General features: G+C 42.3%; 1 protein-coding gene across 1 annotated transcript in view; it reads right to left on the bottom strand.

Annotated features, from left to right (window-relative positions):
* SCUBE1 (signal peptide, CUB domain and EGF like domain containing 1) overlaps nt 1-25,580 on the bottom strand; it is a 226,792-nt gene that overhangs the window by 34,264 nt on the left and 166,948 nt on the right. The window contains exons 9-10 of the mRNA XM_026054268.1: nt 25,197-25,313; nt 7,674-7,796 (exon numbers count right to left, since the gene is read on the bottom strand). Of these exons, the coding sequence (XP_025910053.1) occupies nt 7,674-7,796; nt 25,197-25,313 (240 nt within the window). The remainder of the gene's footprint in view (nt 1-7,673; nt 7,797-25,196; nt 25,314-25,580) is intronic.

The raw sequence follows: 25,580 nt of genomic DNA on the forward strand, positions 1-25,580 counted from the left end.
ATATGCCCTAGAGAAAATCTACACAGGGAGTGAACATTGGTGACAGGGATGTTTTCTTACTGTGAGAGAGCCTGGTTTTCCCGAGCAGCCCCCCGAATTCCCTCCAGGGATAAGGAACCACAGATTGTCCTGGTGAGACAGAAGTGTAACTGCAGAGCTCAACAGCTGCCTTCCTTCTATAAGTGAGGGCAAAATGAAGCCCTGGATACTTTTTCTGGCTGCTGAAGACCTAGAAGTTACAGTAAATGCATGTGTGAACTCCAGCAGAAGTCAGCGTACTTTTAAGCATCCTTCTTGCCCCAGATTGCAAATTGTCTATGAGCTCAGCACTGCTACCAGCCTCGGAGGGACACAGGCCTCCTCTTCACGAGCTGCAGGGCAGTCCTGACCAGCAGGGCAACAGCCTAAAAGAAGGATTTTTGTGGGCTTCAGCAAAAATCAATTTGAAATATTATGATCCCCATCACGCCTCCCGAGGGGTGCTGGTGTCCTCTTTATGCTCCCTTGCCTGGCTGGGAAGCTGTGTCAGAGCTATTTCTACCACTGCTTCCAGCCCGGAAAGAAAGAGAAGACTAAATAATGTTACTTTTGATTTATGTTTTCCCCTTTTATTTATTTAATGGGTGAGAAAAGGGAAGAGAAAGATGGAACAACAATAAAACTTGTCAACACTTTTTCACTGGAAAGTTGGCCAAATTGTAGTGTGGAGCCATTGAATCTTATGGGTCTGGGTTTCACCTGTGGTGCTTTAAAATAACTTTCAGGAAATATTACTTACAGCACTGATGCAGAAGAGATGAAAGGCTTGATCAGTCTCTTTAATGCTGTGGGGTGCAGCCTTTGTGTTTGTGTGTCCTACAGCCCACTGCCCCTGCGACTGCACCGTGGTCCGCAGAGCTTTTGCTGCAACACACATTATCAGCAGCAGTGAAATAAAAAGATGGTTTGGTTTGTCTGAGATATCATGAAAAAGCACCTCCTCTCCTGGTATCCCAAGAAATTCCTTGGGATTTTAAAATCAGGCCACAGGATTCTCTCCCTTCTCCATGGGACCCTATGTCCTGTGTAGATCAATGCAAAGGGTGTATCCTCATCCTGAGACCTCCAAGAGGGTAGGTGTCTTGACAGACTCGGTTGCTTTACTGGGCTATAGGATCAAATGTAGGTGGCTGGTCACTGCCATGTAACCCAAATCGGGGAGAAACCCCTTTTTTTCCTTTTTTTTTTTTTTCTAATTTTCATTTTTTAATCTGGTCACTGGTGAATTGGTGCTGGTGGTAGCGATGCATAGATTTATTTGGGGATAAACTCGTTCGTACAGCCATATTTATCATCAATGGTTCCATACAGAAACGTATAGAGAAGTCCTTGTAGTTAATTTTTGTGGGCTTCTTTAGGCCAAAAATAATTCCCACAAACACTTTCTATCTGCCTTTCCCTTTAGGATTAATCCCATACTTCACACCCATTTTCAAAATGGAGACAGCCTTGGTGAGAGATTCAAATCTTGTCCTTGGAGGATTAATAACCCATATTTTACAGAAATAAATGGAAAGATGGACATTACTGGACTGGAGTAGAGACCCACTTAATACAGCAGAATTTTTCAAGATCAGGCCTGTATCATCTTTGAATCACAGACAACTAATGAGTTGTTCATGGTACCAACTTTTTCCCCCTCAATCTAGAATGAAAAAAGCTTCTACTGACCACAAAGCACCGGTCTCCCCGTGAAAAGCACCAGCTAATTCAAACCACATCGTGTTCCCTGGAGTGAAGACCTCTTTGGCACTAAGGGAAGGTCAGCCCCTCTTTAAGCAGCATTATTTTAGGATCGGGTAGACTGTGGTGTAGCGGGTTAACACAGAAGGTCTGCAGGCTGGATCTGAGTCTCATTTGAGACCAGGAGTTATGAATGGCAAGAGGTGGGACGCACCCCACACCACATCAGAAAGCCATCACAAGGCTTGGCAGGCTGAGCAGGTCTGCTCCGAGACAGCCTCAGATAGAAAAAAACAAAACTGGGCAAGGCAGGAGTTACCCTGCAGGTCAGCGTGGCAGTTCATGCAAGGGCTGTGAAACTGCCTCAGTATCTGCCCACAGGATACCCAACTTCAGCCAGTATCTGCAGTTGCTCCTCTCCAGGAGCGTCATTTTTCTTTGCGGAGAGCTTCACTCTTGTCTAGCAGTGAAGGTGAGGAGAGAAAAGGTAACAGAAAAAAATGTTTTAAAAGAGATAAAGCTAACTCCAAATACACAAATAAGAGTGTGGAAAAGCTAGTCGCTGCTTCTTGCAATGAGGGGGAGKAAAAAAAGAATAGATGCAATTGACCTTTTTTGGCAGCTTTGAGGTGATAAAAAAACCCCTTAACTTCTAGCAGAATGCACCCTAGCAAAGTTACCAGATGGAGAATTCACAGCATTTTGAAGCTAGTGGGCCAAAATTTGTTTTGAATTTCCTTTAGAGTGAACCTGCATCACTGAAATTTCCTTGGGCAGAGAGAAGTACTAGCGCAGCACATTATGAGGTGCTCAATTCCAGAGCCTAGTCCCAAAAGGCATTGAGAGTCGTCACATTCATTTAAAATCTGCTAGGAAGGTAACAAGGATCAATCAACAGCAACACAAGAAATATGACAGATCAAACAAAAGATGCCATCACCTACGGGGATGAACACGTGGTCTTACAGAAGCTCCAAAATGCGCAGGGCCCAGCTGACTTGTGCAGGTGCTCCCTGTGGCAGAGAGGTACTTCTCCCTCGTGAATGATCATCCCCCCTTTATGGTGACAGTAGCAATTCAAGTGGTGATTGCAAGACAGAATCTGTTACGGCTGAGCATCATCTCTGGGAGGTGTAGGGATCCTCTAAACCCTCCTCAGCCACTTCTGAAGACGTAAGTGGTGCTGGAGTGATGCAAGAAGCCTCGAATTGCCTCCCACAGAAGGGGAAACCCCATTGCATGGGAGGATTTGGCTCTATTTGGGGCACAGGTGGAAAGGAGCAAGAAGGGAAGGCCACAGACTTAGCAGTCCAAGGTATTACGTGTTGATCACTGAACGTTCCTGCTAAAAGCACTTTCCTCCCCCTAAATCTAAGTTCTTTTTGCCAGCCTAGCACTGCCAGGAGAGCGGTATGACAAACGTGTGAGCCGTCTTTCCTTGGCCTGCCTTGCAAAACGCAATTCCTACTGCAGTATCATAAATGCTCTTGATGATGGCATTTCACACGTTTTTCTGGGTGCCTAATGAAGCTTCAGCCTGAGTGGTGCAGCCAGAGTGCTTATTGCAGAGTTCTTTTTGCAAGTTCACTGCATGAAAAACAGTGAATAAGCAATTAYGTTAACTAGCTTTAAAACTCATATTGGCTGAGGATTAAGCTAATTATGGCTGCACTGACACAGATTCATTGTAGCTTTAAACAGCCTTTCTTGCTGTTTTGTTGCTGATGTGGTTCTAAAAATAATCTAGGTTGTTGTCCTGCTGCTAATCACCATGAAGGTTACAAATACAAGCTTTCCTTGCTATAAATATAACTATTATTTGCACTACATGCTCAGGCAATTCAAGCCTCTTTCACTAGGTTTTATACAAATACATCCCAAGGTTTCTTCTTGTACCAATGCATTTACAATACTGTAAACTTAAGGATCTGTTAAAATAACACACAATACATGGCCGTGGCATTCTCATATAGTGATCTCACCATCGAAGGTGAAAAAAAAAAYCTATTTTTAAGTTCACATGAAAGGAGGTAGCTTGGTAAAGCCAGCACTAGTTGCTGCAATGTCACTGGCCCTGGGATGTGGATTCTTCATCTTCTGGATTGCAACTCGGTTTCCTTGTAATGGGCTGRGATGCAGGCAAGGGAAAAGGAAGGGAACCTCCTGCCTCCTCCTTGTCTAGCCAGGAGCTGCAGTGCAAATACTCAGTGGGGGTCAATGTGTTTCTTTGCAGTCAGGGCTAAAACCAGACAAATGCTGAACATTTTAATCACACAGAATCACACAGAATATTCAAGGTTGGAAGGGACCTCTAGAGATCACCTAGTCCAACCTTCCTGCTCAAGCAGGCACACCYAGAGCATGTGGCACRGGGCGCCATCCAGGYGGGTTTTGAAGACCTCCAGAGAAGGAGACTCCACAACCTCCCTGGGCAGGCTGTGCAGGGCTCTGGCACCCTCACAGGGAAGAAGTTCCTCCTCACCTGGAGATGGAACTTCCTGTGCTCCAGCTTGTGGCYATTACCCCTCGTCCTATCGCTGGCCACCAGTGAAAACAGCCTGTCCCCTTCCTCCCTGCATTCTCCCTTCCTGAACTTATACACGTTAACCAGATCCCCTYTGAGCCGTCTCTTCTCCAGAAAAAACAGGCCCAGCTCACTCAGTCTCTCCTCATCCGAGAGATGTTCCATTCCCTTAATCATCCTAGTTGCTCTTCTCTGGACCCTCTTGAGAAGCTCCACGTCCCTCTTATACTGGGGAGCCCAGAACTGCACCCAGTACTCCAGGTGCGGCCTCACCAGAGCTGAGTAGAGGGGCAGAATCMCCTCCCTTGACCTGTTGGCAACAGGGCCTGGAGCCCTTTACCAATGCAAGGGCTCCTTACACAAGCACGCTGCCTACAGGGTGGCAAGTCAGTGGGACCAAGTGATCAGCAGGCTGCAGAGCTTCTGAAAACTGGTGATTTTTTTTTTCATAGTATAACTGTGTATATAAGGGAAAAAAAACATCTTGTGATGAAGGAACAGGGCAAATTCACAAGACCTGAAAGTAAGGCACGTGGTGTGATGTACTGGGAGCTACACAAACAACCAGAACAAAGTCGGAGGCTTAACTCAAATTTCTCTGCAATCTTAAGCTGACTCTGAGGTCTGCAGGGAAGGGATAGCAAGGAAATGAGATGTGGTGGGATAAACTCAAAGTTTCTCAGGAATATGAAGGAATCCTTTTCATTGAAACATAAAATTGTCTCAGACTGAAGTTAATGATCATGTAGCAACAGCTTATTTGTATTTTTCACCTACCTGAAAAATATTACTAACATGAACTGTATCTCTGTGGTTTTGTTCCTTACCGATTCTCTCCTGTGCATCAGACATGAACATGTCCAAAGATTCTGCAGGTCTTAAAGGGCAAGTTTGGCATCTGTTTCAGTGGGCATTTTGCCTCGTTTTAGCAGAATCTCTTCTTCAACTTGGTAACTGAGCTCATTTAGAGATGAGCTCCCTACAGTTTAGAGAGGTCAGCTGAACTGGGTAAGACTTGGCCCCTCAGAAGATACACCTCCAAGGTCCTAAATGCATTAATACTTACCTGAAAGAAATCTTTGTTTTTAAAGTGGAAGCTGGAGCAGAAAGCAATGCTRAGAGCAAAATGATAAGTCATTGAAATTCTATTACGAATCAAAACACCAAAAGTAACAGGAACAACAGCATCTTTTATAAATATAAAATAAACTTTTCTAATTCACCCACTGGAAAGCAGCATGTCCAAAATAAATTTCCATGAATCTCTCAGTAACGTTCTATGCTCAGTGCTGCCTGGCTGTTACCAGAAAAACCTGGGGATGATTTGTATTCCAGAACAGTCACTAACCCCAAACCACATTTTTTCTCTCAGACCTGACATTAGTCACTGCAACCACTTCCACTGGCTGTATTCTCTTTGCAGAGGAAGAAGTGAAGTGCAGGTGATTCACTCTTCAGAGGCTTCTTGATCTCAGTTCCCTTTCCTTCTTTACTCACCAGTGGGCATAAGGACTACACAAGAGTCACCAAATACCACCGTGAGCACCAAGCAGGCACTAAATTGCTCCACAAGGCAGGCACCACAGCACACTCGCCACAATCTGTCTCTGCGACTCAAATATCATAGGCTTCCAACAGGAAATAACTTGGTCCTCCCCGTTTCGAACGCTGAAGAACCAGCACTTCTGGGACTGGAGCAACTTCATCAGCCCAAGCATCCCCTGGGCTTGCACCAGTCTATCCTGCAGAGCAGCAGATCAGCTTAGCAGTCAAAGTACCATTCAGAGGCAATCAGAGGGCCTGCCCTTGTTCGCTGACAAGTAGGGGGCCGATCAGCTCATTCATATATTTTCAAGCCAGCAGTTCTTGTCTTGAGGGAAACCCACAATGAGCTACTGTTCCATGCACTGCACCATGTGTAGCATCATCAAAGCCACACTCAGTTGGCAGCTCAGGCACGTGCAAAAATAAAACTCAGCTGAACAACACCAACAGAGCTGCTTCCAGTCACCTACTGTCACGATCGATGGCTGATTATTTATAGGCATTTTTCAAAGCTTATTACTCAATCTTCTCATAACRAACAAATAAATTCCAGCTCTTTGCACCATATCTTGCATAACAGGAAAGCAGGACTTGACTTTTCTCCTGAGTTTTTCACTGCTGCAATTATGATTACCTCAGTGGTGATACCTCTGAGTGATACTAGGGTGAGAGCATGTCAAGGCACATGAAATTCAACAAGCAGGAAGTGTTCCTATCTATCGCTAAGTGCACTGTGAAAGGCATCTTTCTTTTTAACATTTTGGCCCTATTTTTAGTGGGTACCTCAGCACCTGCCAACTTATCCTTATCGGGCATGATCCTACAACGTTATATCTGCCTGGTCATGTGGCGCTAACTGTGCCAGTCAGAGCCCTTCCCATCCTGTCCCAGTACAAACCCAGCCTTGCAAAGGCTCCTCTGTGTCCAACCACACAGCCTGGGTGGTGCAGGCATCTCACACGACGGACCGAWGAGATGCAGTGGAAAATCTTTTGAATGATTTAAGTATCTTTAACTTTGGTTCCTTTTGTTGATGAATAAAGAAGCTTCAAAATAATAATGCTGTTCTGTACTTCAAGTTATTTTTGACATCTTCAAAGCTCATACAAGTAAGTACATATTAAAAAAAGGCAATTCCTGCAGAAAAGTTTCTTTGAATACTTCCTCCTTCCGCTTCTCTAATTGTGCATGCTCAGTGCTCGCATTTGCAGCCTTTTCTAGAAGGCTTTAAAAGGCAGAATTGTAGACATCAAATGTTTAAAATGTAATTTCTCCAGAGGCACATCCTCAGTGCTTACACTGGAAATGGTTACGCATTTAACCAAGTCATGAAATGCGTATCATATGACTTAGGGAACCAGGCACAACACATGCAACCAGGTGACGTATGCCTCATGCAAATTCTCACAAAATGCTGCCATTATTAAACATGATTAAACAGATCTTATCAGACAAAGATGAGCTCACAGATCACACTCTTCTTGTAGTTTAACTGCTGCAAACCCTTGGTTTCAATAGGTTACTCCAAATCACTTCAGTGTAAATGAGAACAGCCTCTGTCCCCAGAAGATCATGCCAGATGGAAGACTTGAGTTAGAGGTTAGAAGACTTGAGCATAAGGCTCTTTGTCAGCCCTTAATGCAATACACCATGTGATTTTTGTGCTTCAACAGTACASATTCCTACTACTAAAACCACCAACATGAGACCCTTTAAAAGTCCTTGTAAACCAAACACGAGAAAATGAAAATCTTGTAGGCTTTTCTAACTTTACTTCCTCTGATGGCATAATGAAAAGCGACACTATAAACAACTTAATTCAAAATAATCCAATGAAATTAGCATCCTTGTTGCACAAAGAGTAAAATAAATGACATCTTACCTTGGCAGGTCCGTTCATCTGTGAGCAGTTTATAGCCTTTCTGGCAGCTGCATTCAAAGCTGCCAACTGTATTTCGGCAGAAATGGTCACAGCCCCCATTGTTTACCAAGCACTCATCAATGTCTGCAAGAAAGGAATGGGCAAAGGTTTAGTTCACGACCACATTTAGATTACTTCAGGATGGGAATACAGAAGTTTGGCTCCCCAAAGAGGCTGCTGTCTCTGTTCAAAGTCATGCTGGCCAAACGTATCCTTTTCCAAGCTTTTCTAGCAAGGCTTACAAAAAAGTTGTGGGCAGAGTTGTTCTGAAGACAGAAGTATTTCTACCAGTAGTGCACCCACCACATGACCCACGTAGAAGCAACTTGCTGTTAAAAGACAAAATGAAGGGAAGTTTCTTTCTTGATCTAATGTTTTGCCTAAGATTTCAACCTGTGTGAGACACGAACCCCTCATGTCTCACCTTACTTATGTGCTACAAAAACTGAAAAAACATAAAAACTGAATAAAGATTAATGTATATAGTATTATATGCTAGTGACAGTGTCACTAAACCCCCACTTTTATGTGTCTACTTTCTCTGATTTACTGCTAACGCAGGGCAACTGTGAGTGCTTTTAAGATGTTCCTTCTGCTGTGCAGCAGGCAGAGCTATTGCCTTTATGTGAAAGCCACATACATGTATAAGGGACAAGCTCAGTATCTCTTACTTTAAATAATGAGTATGAAATGTTGTGAAGAACTTGATAAGATCTTTGTTCTTCTGAACTTCAAGCTGCTGCTTCTGCTTCTTCCACCTTATAACTTCTCAGAAATGCTTTTGAAGAACTGGAATGACCAGTCCTTTTCCATCCCATAAAAGTTTGTGCAATAGCTATACAATAGGCTACAGAATCTCATTTGAAATACAGGGCACCTTTCTATCCTCTCCCATTTAAAGAACTATGGGCCCGCTTTTTATCTGTATGGGAGCGGGGAACACATTTTTTTCAGGGGAAGATCAGTGCCAAAAATGTAGCTCTTTTTAGGGATGTGAACAGTGAAAGAGGAAGATGTCATAGAGCTTTTGCTGCATTTTTCGGGGAGTGAAAACTTCAGGAAAATGAGTGGAGAGTGATGGTGAAGACACTGTGGTACTACTGAATGGAGGGGAGTTCTTCAGAGAAACAAGTTGAATTCAGGATGACTTTACTGGATAGTTCTTTATTGAACTGCCCTGGCAGAAACGTACTTAGAAGGATATACTATTCAGGTGACCAAGAACAGTGCAAATCATCAGAAAGTTRTGCTCAGGAGGTGAACTTGGGCCAAACAGAAATGCAAGCTCTTCTGAGGCCCTCTGAACTACTGCTACYACGGCGTATGGTTGTGTTTGGTTCTGCAAAGGATTGACTTTCAAATCAGTGTTGTTAAAAGATTTGAAGGTACAAAGATAGGTAGCAGATACAGCAGTGGAACCGGCCCTAGGTGAAATCCTTTTGGTCTCAGGTAGCAGGGTTCYTAAACTGAGCCGATAGTAGGACTCTTGCTTCTCTCTGATGTTCTAATTTTAGTAACTGAAGTTGAGAAACCAAGAGCAAATAACCTCAGGCTCCCAAACCTGATCAACCTGGGGAACAGCACACTCTGGGCAGCTCTACAGGAGGCATAAGAGTAGAGGCAGAAACCTCTATTGGCATTTCCATACTTAGCAAGGTTTTGCCTCAACTCCACTATGCATAACTGGGCTGGCGTTACAGGTCCTATGACGGATAATCCAACTGCTCCATCCATTTGCACAGCTCAGGTGTACCGAACTACAGTCTAGATCAAGCTTGTCCTGACAAAACTTTTGGACAAACAGAATTGTGAAATTAAATTTACTATCATGTTATGCATCATAAACACACACAGCAGTCATCCGTCACAAAGGTTTCTTTTACTCATGATAAGAACAACATAACCTCTGGGCTACTCTGCTGCTGGGCCGAGACTGCTTGAAGCAGAAATTACTTGCAACCTGTCACATACCATTCTGAAGTTAAGGATTGATGTTAAAAATGATGACCTCTGAATTTCACACGTTAAATTCCAAATTCCAGTCTCATTAACTTTCTTTTCAGGGTCTTTGGAGACCATAAGAGACAAAAAAGAAACCTTRCTGGCCTCTGAGGATAGTTTTGAAGCTGTTAGTCATTGTACCTCTACTGACAATGCTGCATATCAGATTTACACCAGCAATACTCTGGACTAATTCTGAATCAGGATTTGGGTGAAACACAGAAGAGTCCACAGGAAAAGAAGATTTTTCATTTCTACTATCTGGAATACATGACATGGCCTTTTGGAAGCAGGACCATCAAAACAGAATAGAGATCAAAATCGTTAACTGCAAAAACATTCTAAATAACAGAAATAGTGCCAGTGTCTCTGCTTCCACTGCATCTCTTTCCATGACTGTGGCAAGACTGACAAGGTGTGTAAAAAATATTTCACTTAATGGAGAGCAGAGTACTGCGGCATTTCACTTGCAAGAGATCAGTATCCAACCATATCACGTCTAACTGTTTCACAGAAATTGCACCAACTCGATATCCCCTTTATTTTTCTTTCCATGGCTATAAATAATTCTTATTATGAGCTATGTGAAAACAAACGATGCCGCTGCATGAGAGGTGAGATCCCATTTATCTTTACACTGACTGGTACCAGACTTTGTTAAGTGCCTGTCATGAACTGCACAGAGGCTGTGCTTCCAGGACAGCTCCATCTGCCCTGTCAGGAAAGAAAATACTGTGGAAACCCATCACTAAGCCCCCACCTGCTTGGAAAGTACTTAGTAAAATCTCCCTGTACTATTAGCGGGACTGTCTACTGAAGAATCCTGCAGCTGGGGTCTTCATACGTAGTCCTAAAGTGGAACCTTGTCAGTTGACACTGCAGCTTGGGTAAAAATGTCAAAACTTGCCAGGGTGGTCTGCTCCCCCGTCTCACCAGGAATGCAGGACTAGAATAAATGGCTGTACTCCTCCACGAGGACGTGTTGGTAAAATGTCCCGAGAACCTGCGTGTCCCAAGAACCTGCTGGTTATTCCAGCTAGGCAGATGAGGGGGGCTGATGGGCTTGCAGCGCCTTAGCACTGAAATCCCAAAGGGTCTTTTCAATGCCATATCAGAGTTTTTTTCTTCTTTTTTTTTTTCTGTTGACTTAATTAAAGTCAATATTGTTAAATGTTATTTCGCTCATGCAAGCAACCAATCTGTTGTAAGTGCCAAATGATGTGAGAGCAACATTAGAATTTACTATTAAAAAATGTCAGGTGAAGGTATGGCATAAGAGATTATTGCGCAGCCATGCTTTTAAATCAAGACTCAATAGCCCTGAAAACGGTTCATTTTTCTTCCTCTGAATGCCWTAAGGTGGGTCCAATCTTGCCACGACCCCACGAGCAAAGGCCTCGCATCAGGTCAGATCTGTTGATGGAGTCAAGCCTGGCTGGTCTCTATGTCTGCCTCTGTGACCCTACAACCTTGCAGCCTTTCGCTAATAACTCACAAGTTTGGTACACAGATCCAAATATTCTTTTAAAAGGTCCCTTCTTCATAGATATTCTGCAAAACCCTCCATATTCCTTTGGCTACTCAGAAACTTATTTTCGCAGAAGAAAAGAGGCATTCTTTTAACATTTTGGGAGGATGAACGAGGAATAAATAAAATATTTCTGAAATAAAGGGTTGTATTATGTGTGTGATTCTTCTGTTTTCTGAGCATCTCAAACTACTTGAGGGCAGTGGAATCAGCGTTAAATAAAGCTTTACAGCTTTGCATAAAGGAGCAGAAAACACAGATGCTTTGTGTAAGTTGCACTGCTAGATTTTGACTGGAGGGAATCTGTTATTTTCCTTTTCATGTCCTTGTGGAGATGAATGGGGATGACTAGGGCTGCTTCACTCGCGCCTTTTTAAGCTCTGCTCAGGGTAATTCATGTTTGGACGGACCTGGTTCTGACCAGGGTGTGTGAATGTGTGAACAAATTAAAAAGCAGGGATTTTAGGCATCTTAGAATTTAACATTTCCCATAAGCTGCTTAAAGGCAACTGAAAGGATAATCAACACAGCGCTGGCCCTTAGCTCTTGAACAATGATGGATACGGAGATTCCCAAAGCCGCGTCGCAGCCGGAAGTGAGGCTTCTTCTTTCAATGGCTGGACAAATATTTGACCTGACTGTGTCTGTCTAATCCTCTGCACTTTTAAAATGCTACCTAGCTCCAAGAAAACAAAGTACTCCACGATCAACCTAAAATAATTATAAAAGCTTCAGAGCTTTCTTGTTTTTTTTTTTTTTTTTTTAAATAAGGACAGTCTACTAGATTACTAACATTATTATCCGCAAACAGTGGTCATCAGAAGACATATTTTCCGTGCAGAAGGCTAGTGTAATTCTTTTTCTTAGTTTCTTATTCCCTGCTCATGTCATTTTCCCTTCCTTTTCTTTCTCTCTTTTTCCTTGCACGTAGAAGAGTCRTTGCTGGTCCCCAATATTTTCCCTTCACGTTAGGAATGGGGCAACCGAGGCCCAGAAAACTCCAATGAACTTTGAGCGCCCCCGAGTCCCAACTTGCTTAGGCAATGTGCCGAATGGTGGCGGTTTGCACCAAATGTGCTGCTCTGCATTACAGGTGTTACCAAAGGCACGGCCGTTCTTTTACCATTCACACGTCACTGCAGAATAAAACTTGAGATACGTTAAGTAATTTGGGATTAACATAAACATAACACATTGGATTATACTTGCAATGTTTTAAATTATATTTTCCATAATAATGTAAATAAAACATGCTAGAGATACTTCATTAAGGTATAAGGATAATTTCATATACTCTCACATTCACAGGATTCAATGCCAATCTAAAACAAAAGCAGAATCAGGTTCTCCTGTTCCCTCTGCCTCTGAAAACCCCACGCCAGCCGCTGCCTGTGAGATTAGTCCTACTTCCAGTTCTGCAATGTTTTTCTAGCAGCTCGGGCAAGTTGTAACATCCCTCCCCTTCCTGGGTAATGCAGTATCAGTAATTAGCACTTAATAACTTCAGCAGCAATCCTTTAAAATGTATTATACTACCTAAGAAAGGTATTTTAATTAAAGTCACTCAGAGCCCAAATAGTCAGTTGCACYGAGGCTGGTTTTCCTTGTGGCCTAGGCTCTCCAGCGGCTCCATCCCACTGCATGTTACCGTTCCAGGCCAGAAGACAGTGTGAATAAACGCAGGGCTGAAGAGGAGGATTCCAGAGGTCTTATCGGCCTCATTAGGTGAGACCTACGCCACACTTCCGCAGGAGAGATAAATTTATTCTTATTTAACCAACGTGCAGCGGAGGCAGGAACAGCAGCGTGCGACTGGGCGACATCAGGCAATTACCAAATGCCGGGCGGCACCTCCTGCAGCAGCACCCRCACCTCTGCACCTCCGCGATGTCCTCGTCCTCGGCTCTCCCTCCCCCGGCACTAATTAGCTGTAAGGAGCAATAAGCATCGCTAAACTGAGCGCGCCCTCCATCGTGGGTGCAGCCCGAGGCTCCCTGTTTAATGAGCTCCGTGGCTGGGCGCAGGGGCTCCGCATCTCCCTGATGAGCAGGGCTCAAACTAGACCGGGCAGACGGGAACGCGTGTAATTAAAACGTAATCTCCCTCACGCTGCAAACATGCTGCCCACCAAACAGAGAGCTTTGTGTAATTGCTCTCGGAGCATGGAGAGGTTGAGGCAGGTTTCAACACATTTCCCTCATGTCACTTTCTCCATTTTCACCTGTTATCTTTGCAATTTCCCCCAGAAACCTGTCTTCCAACACAGATGGTAATCTGTCACGTATGGATTTAGGTGTCAGCTATTCCCCTCCAGGACATATCCACTCTGACAYTATCCACCAACCAATCAATAAAGGAGTCTGCCAGGCTGCCAAGAGATCAATCACCTTGTAAAGCAAACATGATGCCCTATTATTTTCTTATTACAGTTAATTAGATTTATAAAACACAAAAAGCTTTGGAAGTGAAAAACTTAGAAATGCTGTCAGAAGAGTTTAGACCCTGATTCCTCATTTGTGAAAGGAAAGGGATTTACTAAATCTGGTATGAAAAGAGAGGATTTTCATCGAAAAATTTTGCTGAAYGCAGAATTCTTTTTTAAAGTTGAAAACATGTTGGTGCAATGCTACGAACCCAAACAGTGCAAGCTGTCTTAGACTGAGACACCAGAACGTGAAGCGGACCGGTGACGGACAGACGTACTGACTGAGAGGTTTTACTGTCTAGACTGAGCTAAACAACAACAAAAAAGCATCATGAATCCTTGAAAAYACAGGTAATTTTCCTGCCACTGTAAGACTGCATGAATGAATGTGCCCTTTATAAAATGTTGCAGAGGGAGAATAGGTGTGGAGCAGAGTGCTGGCTCCTACGGCTCCTCCCACGAGGCCCAYGTCCCTGTTTGGCAGGGCAGCTGGAGAGGCAGCTCCACCAGAGAGTGCAACACCTGATGGTAACAGGGAAAGCCYGGGATACAGACCACCTAGGAGGATATGGTCACAGAGACGGGCAGAATGGTGCAAATACGTTGGGCTGGTGGCTGATCTACCCGAATTACTTACCCAGCCCTATTATTGTAATAAGTCTACGCTTAATRTATACGTATTATTTTATTTAGGAGSAACAGAGAAGGAGAAGAACTACTAGTGTTGCTGAAGGCTACACCTGATGGCTACGGGAAAGGAGGAGATTCAGTGTCTCTCAAGGTACCAGTCAGATAAACCTGACTGACCTGAAGCCATTGGATACTTTCTGTGTATCCAAGATCTCAAAAGAATAGATTAGATCTCAAAAAAATATGGTGTCTTTCCCTTATTCAGTCTTCCTGTGGATTTAGAATATTAACTCAACCTACCTTTAGTCTCTGTAATCTCGGTTATTTTCCCCCTTGGAACTGCCAGTAGATCAGGAAAGCTGTGTGCTTATTTCCAAAAATTTCAGTTTGCATCTCAGAGCTACTGGACTCATGTTTTAATTAAATAAAACTTAAAAATAAAATTGGTATTGAATAAGTACAAGTCAAGACATTGGTACTTAGTGATCTGTGCTCACTGAAAGCCCACTGAAATAWTGTTGCTTTACTGAAATAAAGCTGCTCCTGCTGAAAAAAGGACAGCTGAATACAATTAACTTGTGATAATTCAAATTGCTCATAGCTGGTAATGGCTGGTGACCAAAAATTAACCCTCCAAAACTTCTGAAGACAGGACTGTAACCAAGAAGGGATCRGTCCTAGACCAGTGAAGATAAATACTTCACTGTGAGCAGGATCCAGCCATATAGAGAAACAGCTGCATTTTATGATGAGAAAGTAATAATAGAGAAAAAAAATACTATAAGTCCTGAATGTTGGTAGCTATGATTATGTGAGCAGTCAACCTCCCAAATTACAGAAAGCACAGCACACTTTTACATAATAAACGGTGGTTGCTGGTCCTCAGGGACCTCTATATTGTTGAATAAATGCAAGGTCCTTTCAACAACTAAAATGCAAAATATGACCCTCCCAAGCATTAATTTAAAGGATTTGGCATTTTCAAAGGGGAGGTTCACAAAGACAAATAACAACTGCAAGTTTCCAGGGAGCAGGGATATTGCCTAGTCATGAGAAAAACCCCTAACATTGTACACATGAATTTATTTTGTCGGGATAGATGGAGCCCTTGGGAGGGAACAAAACTGAATGAGTTAGATGGCAGCTGACCCAAGTCTGCAKTTTTTTAATGGAAGATAATCTGTTATATTATATTTGTCTGTCATGAACAAGTCTGCAATAGACAAATGAATTCTATGTTATTAACTGAAAATAGAAAATCCCCCAAACAAAAGAAAGGGCCAGTGAAAGCTTCACATGCATTCTGGATTAGATGAATTTGCAAGAACAGTTAAAATGCAGACGTTGTCAATAGCTCTATTTCTCAACTTCTCCTTCTCTGCTTTGCTTTGTATTCCGTTCTACTTTCTCCTTTTTGACACATTTCACCTGTCCTGTCATCTAAAACTCCATTTCTTCTCCTTTGGCCACTTTCAGCCACCTACCCCAGGGAGTTTGCTGTGCTCMCCAACCCAGACACCCCTCATTTTTCCTACTGGTGTTTCCTACTGGTGACCATCATTCTCTCTCCCCCACATCTTCTGTCCCTCCAGCATGCACTATTTTACTGATATTACTTCATCTGTAAAGAAAACCAAACCATTGGCCTCTCTCTGCCCCTTAGGCTGATGTTCTCTGTGTCACCTCACTGCCAAACCCACTTCAGATTACCCTCTTCACTGACTACAGTCAAATCCCTCTTTTCTTTAAAGTGGGGGAGAAAGCAAAATCCTATAATCCTATATTATATCCTACATGATTCTCTGTCATCTTCCAGTCTTTCAAAGCCTTGAAACTGCTGTTTCCAGGGCTCCAGATGACCACAGGCCCCTCACTGGGCACGACATGAGCTTCYGCTCTCAGCAGCTTTTGTGACAGATGCTGTAACAGATTCCCTCACATTGGGTTGGTCTGTTTTGTTCTTCATCTTGAGAGCGGATGACACTGGTATAATCACATGAGGTGACTGTGGCCCCAGCAACAAGGCTATTGCAGACAAGCTTTCACATTTGTTTCCTCAAGCCACATTTGGGTAGCTATTTGAAAATAAAAGAAAGCAGCTACGTGGGAGCTAGTGCTCTTCTCRTCTTCTCCATCTATTCTAAAATAAGCAGGTCTTTTGACAAACTGGACTTGATCACTGCTCTTCTAAAACAGTCACTCGTTTTTCCCTCTCTGCATCCTGATGCTTATGATTTTTGACACCTATGATTTCACATCTTGGGCAAGTCCCACCAAAGCAAGAAAAATAACTTTAGAAGTATTTGAAGTGTGGTGTATTTAGAAAATTTCCTTTGCATCTTCCAGTCCTACCAGGTGCAAATCTACCGTTTATCTCTGCAGAGGAGCCCAAGTCTATGGCTGCCTCATATGCTAAGGAAACCCTTGAAGAAGCATTTCCTGGGCTACACTTTAACATCGTCCTCTTCTTGTGCTTTCCCTGAGAAGTCACAAAGTGGGTGTTCTCAGAAGCGCTTGCCAAGTACTTCAGCATTCAACAGGACCACTGTTTTCTTCACAAAAGTCTTCCTTTTCCTCTACTTTAGGGTTTCTTTCCTTTGGTTAGGCAGCTACAGCCATTGTTTGTAGCCCTAAATCATCCACTGCTTTTACTTTGCCTCTTTGGCACAAAGACCTCTATTATTCTTAAACATATGGATTTTTCTCAGGAGAGGATTAGAAAGGAGGAGAGAGGGAGATCCTCAGCTGCTGCTGCAAGATCTACCAACAAAATCTGCTGGTTTCTTAGGCAGCCTGAAAGTCACGCTCTCCCTRCTGCCTTCTACTAAGGAGCTATCCAATTGCTTCCTGCAAATGGCTTGTGATCTCCAGGCTCTGTAGCTGTGCAGAGGCACTGGGAAATGGTCAGGGACTGTTTGTCAGGAGCTTTTGAAAGGAAATCCAGCCATCTGTAATTGACTTCTCTTTTCCTCCCGGTGGTGCACAGCACCAGACAGACAGAAAATACTCGCTTTTGTTTTAGTTACTGTAGGACTTGCATTTTCATTACCACCCTTAACATCAGTCTCTTGTTCCTGAATTTATTTAGGTGCTCATTTCTATATGCAGGACTAACATGTTCCTCTGTTCTCCATTCTGTATCATGCAGTTTATACATGCAAAGATAAAAGTAGTTTTTGYATTTGCTCTTTTTTCCTGTTTTTAGAATTAAAAAAACTTACTTTAATTCCTTTCAGCTCCAGCAAAATAGACAGTTAGACCTGGATTTTTGTTTCAGTCATGAAATTCTGTAATAAGTTCAGCGTTGTCTCTTTGCTTTGTGTTCAGCACAAGGCTGAACATAGAGTACAAGTATTTTCAATTTATTATTTATTTATTTATTATATGTATATTATATTATGTATAAATAGATAGTACTTGCATTTATATTTATATTTATATTTATATTTATATTTATATTTATATTTATATTTACATTTACATTTACATTTACATTTACATTTACATTTACATTTACATTTGATTTTCGTCTGTAGTCATTTGTGATCACAGCTGATCTCTTGTTCACTGATATAGCTTTTTGCTTACCTATACAAAGATGCAAAGTCAAATGCTGTTTATATGTGAACATGGGCTTATCTCTAGATAAAAACCCCAGGAAAGTTAGCTCTTACAACTTGAAAGCAAAGTCATGTTAGAATCAAATAGGAAGAGAGCTGCTGAGGCACCAATTATGGAAAAATGGATCTTGATTTGACTACTGGAAAGTTAGCTGTTGGTTTAAATTAATGAGAAATCCATTAGAGACAAAGAATCACTCAAAATAATCCTCTTCAGTAAACACTTAATGGTTATTAAGAGACAACACATACTTTAATTGTTTCTAAAATTTTGCCTCCCAAATCCTGGCAGCTTGTGGACAGTGACTTTGAGAAAACTGGCTCTGGTTTAGCATTGCCGGAAACCAAGGAAGTCTGAAACCCCTGGAGCAGGAGCACAGATTGTAGAAAGGTACAGAGAGAAACTTGAATTTTGTCCTGCATTGAGTATAGCCTGTGAATGGAGAATACACATCTACCTGGGCCACTGTATACAAATCTTTTTTTTTTTTCCCCYTTTKCTGTGTTACTATCATTGAGGTTAAGAGTCACTTCGTTCCTCACCGGTCACACTATGAAGGAAAGTAGAACGGCTAACCCAGTTCAGGTGGTAAGTAAAGTGGGATTAGCCTGCTGGCATTTGCTTATGAGCAAATTACTTCAACAGAACATGAGTTCAGCAGGTGCCAGCTGTTATTTCCCTGTTATTTCCCAGTGCACATGCCCTTAAGCACGTGCAAATAAGGGCAGCTTAGCTGTGCGATATTAAGACCCCCTCAGCAGTGATGAGCACTGATGTGCCTATTTTACCTTGAGCTAACCTACCCTTCTGGCCAGATTCTAGAAAAGGTGATACCACGGCGGTCTCAAAGACCTAAAAGGCACAAAGTCAAAGTTGAAGCACACTGAGAAGGGATGTAGGGAAGATGGGACGGAGCCTGAAGATGACAACCTGCTATTTTAAAAGGGAAAAACAATGCTTTAATAATAAGCAGCTTTCATTTTGGAGCTTCATTTTTCATTGCTTTCATTTCAGAGCTTCTAAATAGTCTGAAGGGTACCTGGTCATGCACCCTAAAAGCTCACATGACTCATGGAAATCTTAGTTAAAATGCTCTATCTGTTCAGGGCAGCTTCTATTCACTCTGTGTAACTCAATCTGCTTCCATTTGCCAAGATTTGGATTTGTCTCCAAAACGGTAAATTTAAGCCTATTGAGAGGAATCCTGTCTTTCCCTTAGTTGCTTTTCACAGGCTGTGTGGAACATGCATACTATGGCTCTGGGATTACCCAGATATCTGGGATATCCCAGAGCAATCCAAGCAGGGAGCTTTGTTTCTGTGCATCAAGCACTGAGAAACTACTTGGCAGCTTAAATGAAAAGCTCCTCTCACTGGACAGCACTGTAACTTTGACTGCGAGGAGGGCAAAGGAATGGTTTCCATATGACCCTTCCCAACAAGGCCAACTATCAGCAGCACATGAGCAGTGTTTCATCTGTTGTACACTGAACTACTCTGACACCAAGCTGCACTGTATGAACCAATATTAAATGTGTAAATTATCTTACAGATCTGCCGCAGAAGTAAATGACCATTTCGGGTGCTGCAATTCCTGACTGTGGTTGGAAGAGAAGGGGGTCAGACAAGCAGGCCTGTGCCCTTTGGGGCTTTGCCAGAGGGCTCTTTTAAAAGACCCASAGCTAACAGTTTGATCTGCTAGAGAAAAGTTATCTGAAAAAAAACCTTTTCCCAAGAGCTGCTCTTGCCATATGGCTATGCCGAGGCAATATCCATTGACACTGACGCTATATGCCAGGTTTTGTATGTACGTATGTAACACGGAACAGGCAGCAACTCCCGTTCCCTGTGGGGAATCCCCCAGAGGTGTCAGCAAGGGACAGTGCCAGTGGGAGAGCACAGATAGTGCAGGGCAAATCCCACGGAGAGGGGCAGACCTGCTGCTCTGCGCAGAGCAGAGGTTCCTCTGTGAGGAACCTCGAGGGGTCTGCGCTCTTAGGGAGGAGATCATTGAAACCCCTTAGAATGTAAAATGTATGTGCATGTATATGAATAAATTCAAGGGGGGACTAAGATTTAAGTCATGTATACTGTTGGTCAAATGATGTCTGGCATAAAAGAAAAAGAACCTTCTGTAAGAAATCAACCTATATGATGCCAAAAGTGTGGTCTGATGTGCCACTCAAGTGCCATCTGCTTTGGTGTAAACCTGACTGATACGTATGACTTACACAGACTATCTTGCACAAGGCTATTCCCTGCCCAGGTTAAAAATTGTCAAAATTGAGTCAGAGATATAACAAGCCAAGACCTTAGCTCAGCATAAGCAATTATTCATTCCCCCTACAAAAATGTGCATATTCAGCCAATCAGCGAAAAAAACATATTACCACAAAACTTATTCAGTCACAGCCAAACAAAGCCGGTATCTCAACTCAAGCAAGCCACTATCTGATGTTCTGAATCAACAGCTTTACCTTAATATAGGCAAAACCCAAATGCCATCTACGCTCTTCCTAGTGCTCCCTGCCAACACAGAGGAAACATTTTCATTTTTGTATGAATTGATCAGAACTGACAAGATGCCATTCTAGATGCTTTAATCAATTTAATCCAATTTACTGAAAAAAACCTAAAGCAAATTTTAAGTAATTTGGCTAATGAAATGATGGAGGAAATCATAACTGTTCACAGATATTCTGTAGCCAGGAAATGAAGCCAAATTGGCCAACTAAACTGTGCACTGTGAGCTTTTCACTTAATGTTAGTTCTGAATGAAAAGAGAGGAAAGCCTTCAGCATCGGAGTCATATTTTCATACCACACTAATGTGAAGCATTAACGTTACACGTTTAATTTAATGAGACCTTTCAGCTCAGATTTAACAAAACAGGGCATATATTGCTTAACTGAAACTCATTCTGCAGCAAAGCAGTATTCTCGCGGAAGCAATTCCTTTTACAAAATTTAAGTCACTCTCAAAAAAGAATTTAGCATGCATTCTCTTGACATAATAGCCTGCAATAAAAGAATGATCAAAAAGGGCAATTACTATTATTTCAGTGCGAAAAATCCCTTTCCTTTAGTAACTTTAGAGCTCTGAAAGCATTTGTGCGTTGGCTGCGGCTCTTCGTTTCCAGGCTTCCCAAAGGGAGGGCAGCGTTTGCGGAGGAGCCCTCCGGAGCCGAGGCGTTTGCGGGGCTCCCGCTGCGGCGGAGCCCGGATCCCGGCACTGCTCGGTATCCATGGCAGCGAGACAGCGGCAAGGAGACATGTTTGCCCAGGGAGCACCCGGCCGCCGGGTGACACCGCGCTGGGTAAACACCGTGCCCGGGACTCACGGGAGCGGCTAGTGCCCCACGCACAATGAAATGCCCCTCTAACATGAGCAGGGGCTTTTCTGTCTCCGAAGCACATGCCCACGGGATCCCCTGCGTGGGACAAGGATGGATTTGCACACGGGAAGTAGTTCTGCTCTTCTGCCTCCTCAAAATGCCGCTATCAAGCTTACCCATGAAAACCATGTGAAGTTAGTCAAGCCAAACAATACATATCTAATCACTACAAACCATCTAGGGGCGTAGGGGGCAAAGTTCTGTCTGGCCTGGGTCACCTGTTAGCCCATGACCTCCACGGTTTGACTTCTTAAAAGATATGGGCTACAGCTGATAAGAAAGGTGAAGGGAAATAAAGAGCATTTTTCCAGTGGGCACCAACGCAGCTGAGAGATTTGGGCTGGAGACTGACTTTTAAAGTGGAACAGAGAAAGCTGAGTGAATGTGTATCTATCTATCTCAGCCACTGTTAACTCAACTGAAGGTCCCTCTAGCCGCCCGACTGACAACACTTTCCTTGTTTCAATGCAAGATCACACAAGAGAGAAAGAATCAGAGACAAAAAAGATTTTTCAAGCCATGCTGTTTAGGCCACAGAAATCAAGGCTGCCTTCCTCTACAATGGTCTTCATATTAGTGACCAGCTTACCTGTACATGTTCCACATGCTCACACTTTCTGCACAAGAATCTCTCTTCTCATTTACTGCAATTTGCTAAAAACCTGACTGCGCTCTGTGTGACCAAAAGGAGCCTGATGTTTTGCATCATGATGAGCTCCACTTCCCACAGGGTCTGTGAAAGACGGTTGGACTCTTATGGACTGCTGAGGGTTGGACTCTTACATTACATATAACTGGCTTCCCTGCACCTTCCCCTTCCTGATACATTGGGACAGGCCCAGCAGAAACACTAGAATTTCAGTCGCAACTCCATGGTACACTCTTGAATCCTTCCCAGCTTTTACAATACAGCTATAAAATATGAATTATGGTATTGCAAATAAAATGTAGAACAATTACTGACATTTAGARGGATTTATTTACCATCTTTTGGCAAATAAATCATGTTTGCATATACTCTTTCCTTGAAAAAAAATCTTTTATATGCCTACATATTTTCTTCAATACCAAGCAGTTAATAAACTTCCAAATTACTGAAAAAAAAAAAAAAAGTGAACCTATTACTATTTTGGATAGTAAACCTTTTACATGCATACACACTGCCTAAAAGACCCATCTTGATTTTTGATCAGAACAATCTAGGAATTTTTATTGCATTGAAAAATCATACTTTTGTTTCATTAAAATAAATATGTTCTTTAATTTGTCTGATGCACTAATAAAAATTTATGAAGGAGCATTACGTTTCATAGAAGTGCACCGTTGAAGAAATCAGCTACAAATGAGATGAAACTGTCTATTTCTAAAGTTACRTATGAATAAACTGCACCTTGGAGCATTCAGCAGTTCAGATGCTTCTCTGGGTCTTGTTTAAACACCTGAATCTCAGCAACCACATAATTTCAAATAGTAGCTGTACTATATAAAAAGCCATAGGGAGAGAGATGCCAAAATGGACTAAAAATCATACACTTTCCAACCAAAACACGGTTCTTGGTCAACATTACTTGCTAACTTTAAGCTAAACATATTAATCATTTCTCTCAACCCACAATTGCATTTTTCAGTTAATACCTTGATTATCCCTCCATTATTTCTCAGCTTTTCTTGCATGCCCTGTCTCTGTATTTTATTTACATATAGGGACATATCTTTCTTGCAAACTTAGAAATACAGCTGCTCTCCAACTGACGCTTCTGTGAAAAACCTCCCTTGAAGACACTGTGACGTCGGATAGACTTGGAAAGTCTACCAAACAATGTATGGTCCCTGAAGGTGTTTTAAAGGTCACTCAATGGATAATCCATCCCTAACATCACGCAGAACATAATTATTACAAATACATGGAACAATGAACTCCATGTGTAAAAAAATGATCTCCAGTCAACTCATGGGGAGTAAAGAAAAAGAAAAAAAATGAAGGGGAAAATAAGAAATTTGCTCTTTTCTTTTTATTCCTACACAACACAGTGGAAGGAACATTGAACTCCCCTCCTCMATCTTTTGCCAGATCTACCTGTGAGGAAGAGGAGTAGAGAAGGCACCAGTGTTACTCCACAGAAATGCTCCCTTTGAAGTGCAGAAGATGTAAATCTTAGAGAACAGCTTTGACTTAGAATTGCCTTATAATCTATAGAAGAAGCCTCRCTGATGACTTCAGGGAAGCAGAATCCAGGCCAGAAATCTCACAGTGCAATAGTGCCCTGTAAGAGTGTGCAGTCTCCCAGYGCAGTCTCCCAGTACAATAGATAAATCTTATTTCACTTAAACTAAATACAAACATATTTTACTGTTTTATGATGATGAGTGTTTTAAAGAATTTAATAGAGGTCAAAAGAAACGACCTAATGGTCTGTGCAACAAACCAAGTGAATTTCCAGTTGCTGTTCAAGAAAGCAAAAAATAATCTGCAACATCATAAATAACAAGGAAACTCTCTCTAATATTYTAATCTCATAGAAAGGCAAGGGGGAAAGAAATGCAATAGAGCTTAGAACTAGRGTATTTGGTTTGGATATTTCATTTTGTCTGCAGTGCTAATTATAGACTTGATCATTGTATAAATATTGTTTCATGTTAGCTCTRTGACCCAGCCTTTGAATGGAAGCAACCTAAATTTAGAATTAATCTTATTTTCATGATGTAGTTTCAATAAGAAACATTATGATCAAGTCTAGGTGTACATTACAGTATTAAAATGCTTCCTTTTTAAATGCCTGGTGGAATCTGTGTTACTCTTCCACTATGGCTTAGCTAGTTTGAATGTAAAAGTGAGGATTTATATATTTTTATGTGGCTTGAACTAAAATGATCGATTTTTGATGTGTGTTCACCCTTAACTATTAACATTGTGTGCCGTAGCAGTTTAAATATTTTATTTTCAAATAAACAGGCAAATGAACTGTTATTTCTATAAATACTAACAGGATCATGCTCAAGCACTGGGAGTTTTCAGCCTGGAGCAAGGGGAAACCACACATTTTCCGTTTATTTTTGTGGGTTTTACTATTTTAGGTAACATCAAGTCATGGCTTGGAGATRTTCTGACATTTTGGATTACTTTGAAGAAAATGGTCTCCCAGTAGTTTCCTAGTAAGTTAGGGCAGCTTATGCTAAACCACTGAGTGCCAGAAGAGCGTTGTCGGTGACAACAATATATAGGCCACGTCCTCTTGGATGCCTGTCTGCAAATCTGCAGCAAGGAGCTGAGAAGAAATCAATATAAAAATGGAAAAACGGACTGGTTTTGGCTTTTCCTTTCTGACCAGCTACCTCTGACGGTTTGAGTAGCTGGATGAGGACAGTGGCTTATTTGTGTGGAGTTTTTTTTGTGTTGTTTTTTTTTTTTTTTTTTTTAACATCTCTGCTGCTTTTTCTAAGCCTCATTTAATGATACCTTGATTGTGTGCAGGTGAAAAAAAAAGTCCTGGTTAAGATTTTAAAGTTGCTTTTTGAAAGCACAGCTTCAGGCACCATGATATGCCCCAAGTTCTACGAAGGTCCCACGCTATTCTCTGAAACCGGAAGGTGTTTGGCAGCCCTGAAGATTTTTTTTTTTCCAACCTCTGGCCAGTTTGCACCAGTTTAACCTCCGCATCTAATTTCTTTGCGGCAATAAACCCCTCTAATGAATGCAGAGTAAAATGAATAAAATAAGTAAATACAGAAAAATCTAGGGAAGGAGAAAGCGAATGAACTCCACTGCAATCACTCTGTCAGTAATGGCCTTAACTCAAAGTATTGATTAAATATCTGAATATTTCCATCTTGTACCGGGACCGCTGAAGGCAAGTGATGCATTGCAAAGCAAACAGAAGCTGCTGACCTTTGCACGTTTTCCCATCAGGCTGCAGGGTGAATCCAACCGGGCAACTGCACCGTACCCCTGTCGCGGTGTCCTTGCAAGTCCGATCACAGCCTCCGTTATTGACAGCACATGTTTCTGCAGAATGAGAGAGAAAGGCAAGAGAGGGAGAGGGAGAAAGGGAGTGTAATGAAATGTCCGGGGGGAAGGGCGCCGGCGCTTTGGGGCAATATTACCACATTACAAAAGCAGTCTAAGTTTAAGCAAGCCAAATCAAGCAAGCTCGCAAGGTCATCAGGGCCCACGTTCCTTGTTTTGGCTAGTAAATCATTTCCACCGGCCGTTATTTCTTTGTCTCCCAAAACACGCGTGTGCAGGGGTTGGATTTAGTCAGTGCTTTCAAAC

This window comes from Nothoprocta perdicaria, unplaced genomic scaffold (genome assembly GCF_003342845.1).
Source record: "Nothoprocta perdicaria isolate Ctin4 unplaced genomic scaffold, notPer1 scaffold_120, whole genome shotgun sequence".
Taxonomy (NCBI): Eukaryota; Metazoa; Chordata; class Aves; order Tinamiformes; family Tinamidae; genus Nothoprocta; species Nothoprocta perdicaria.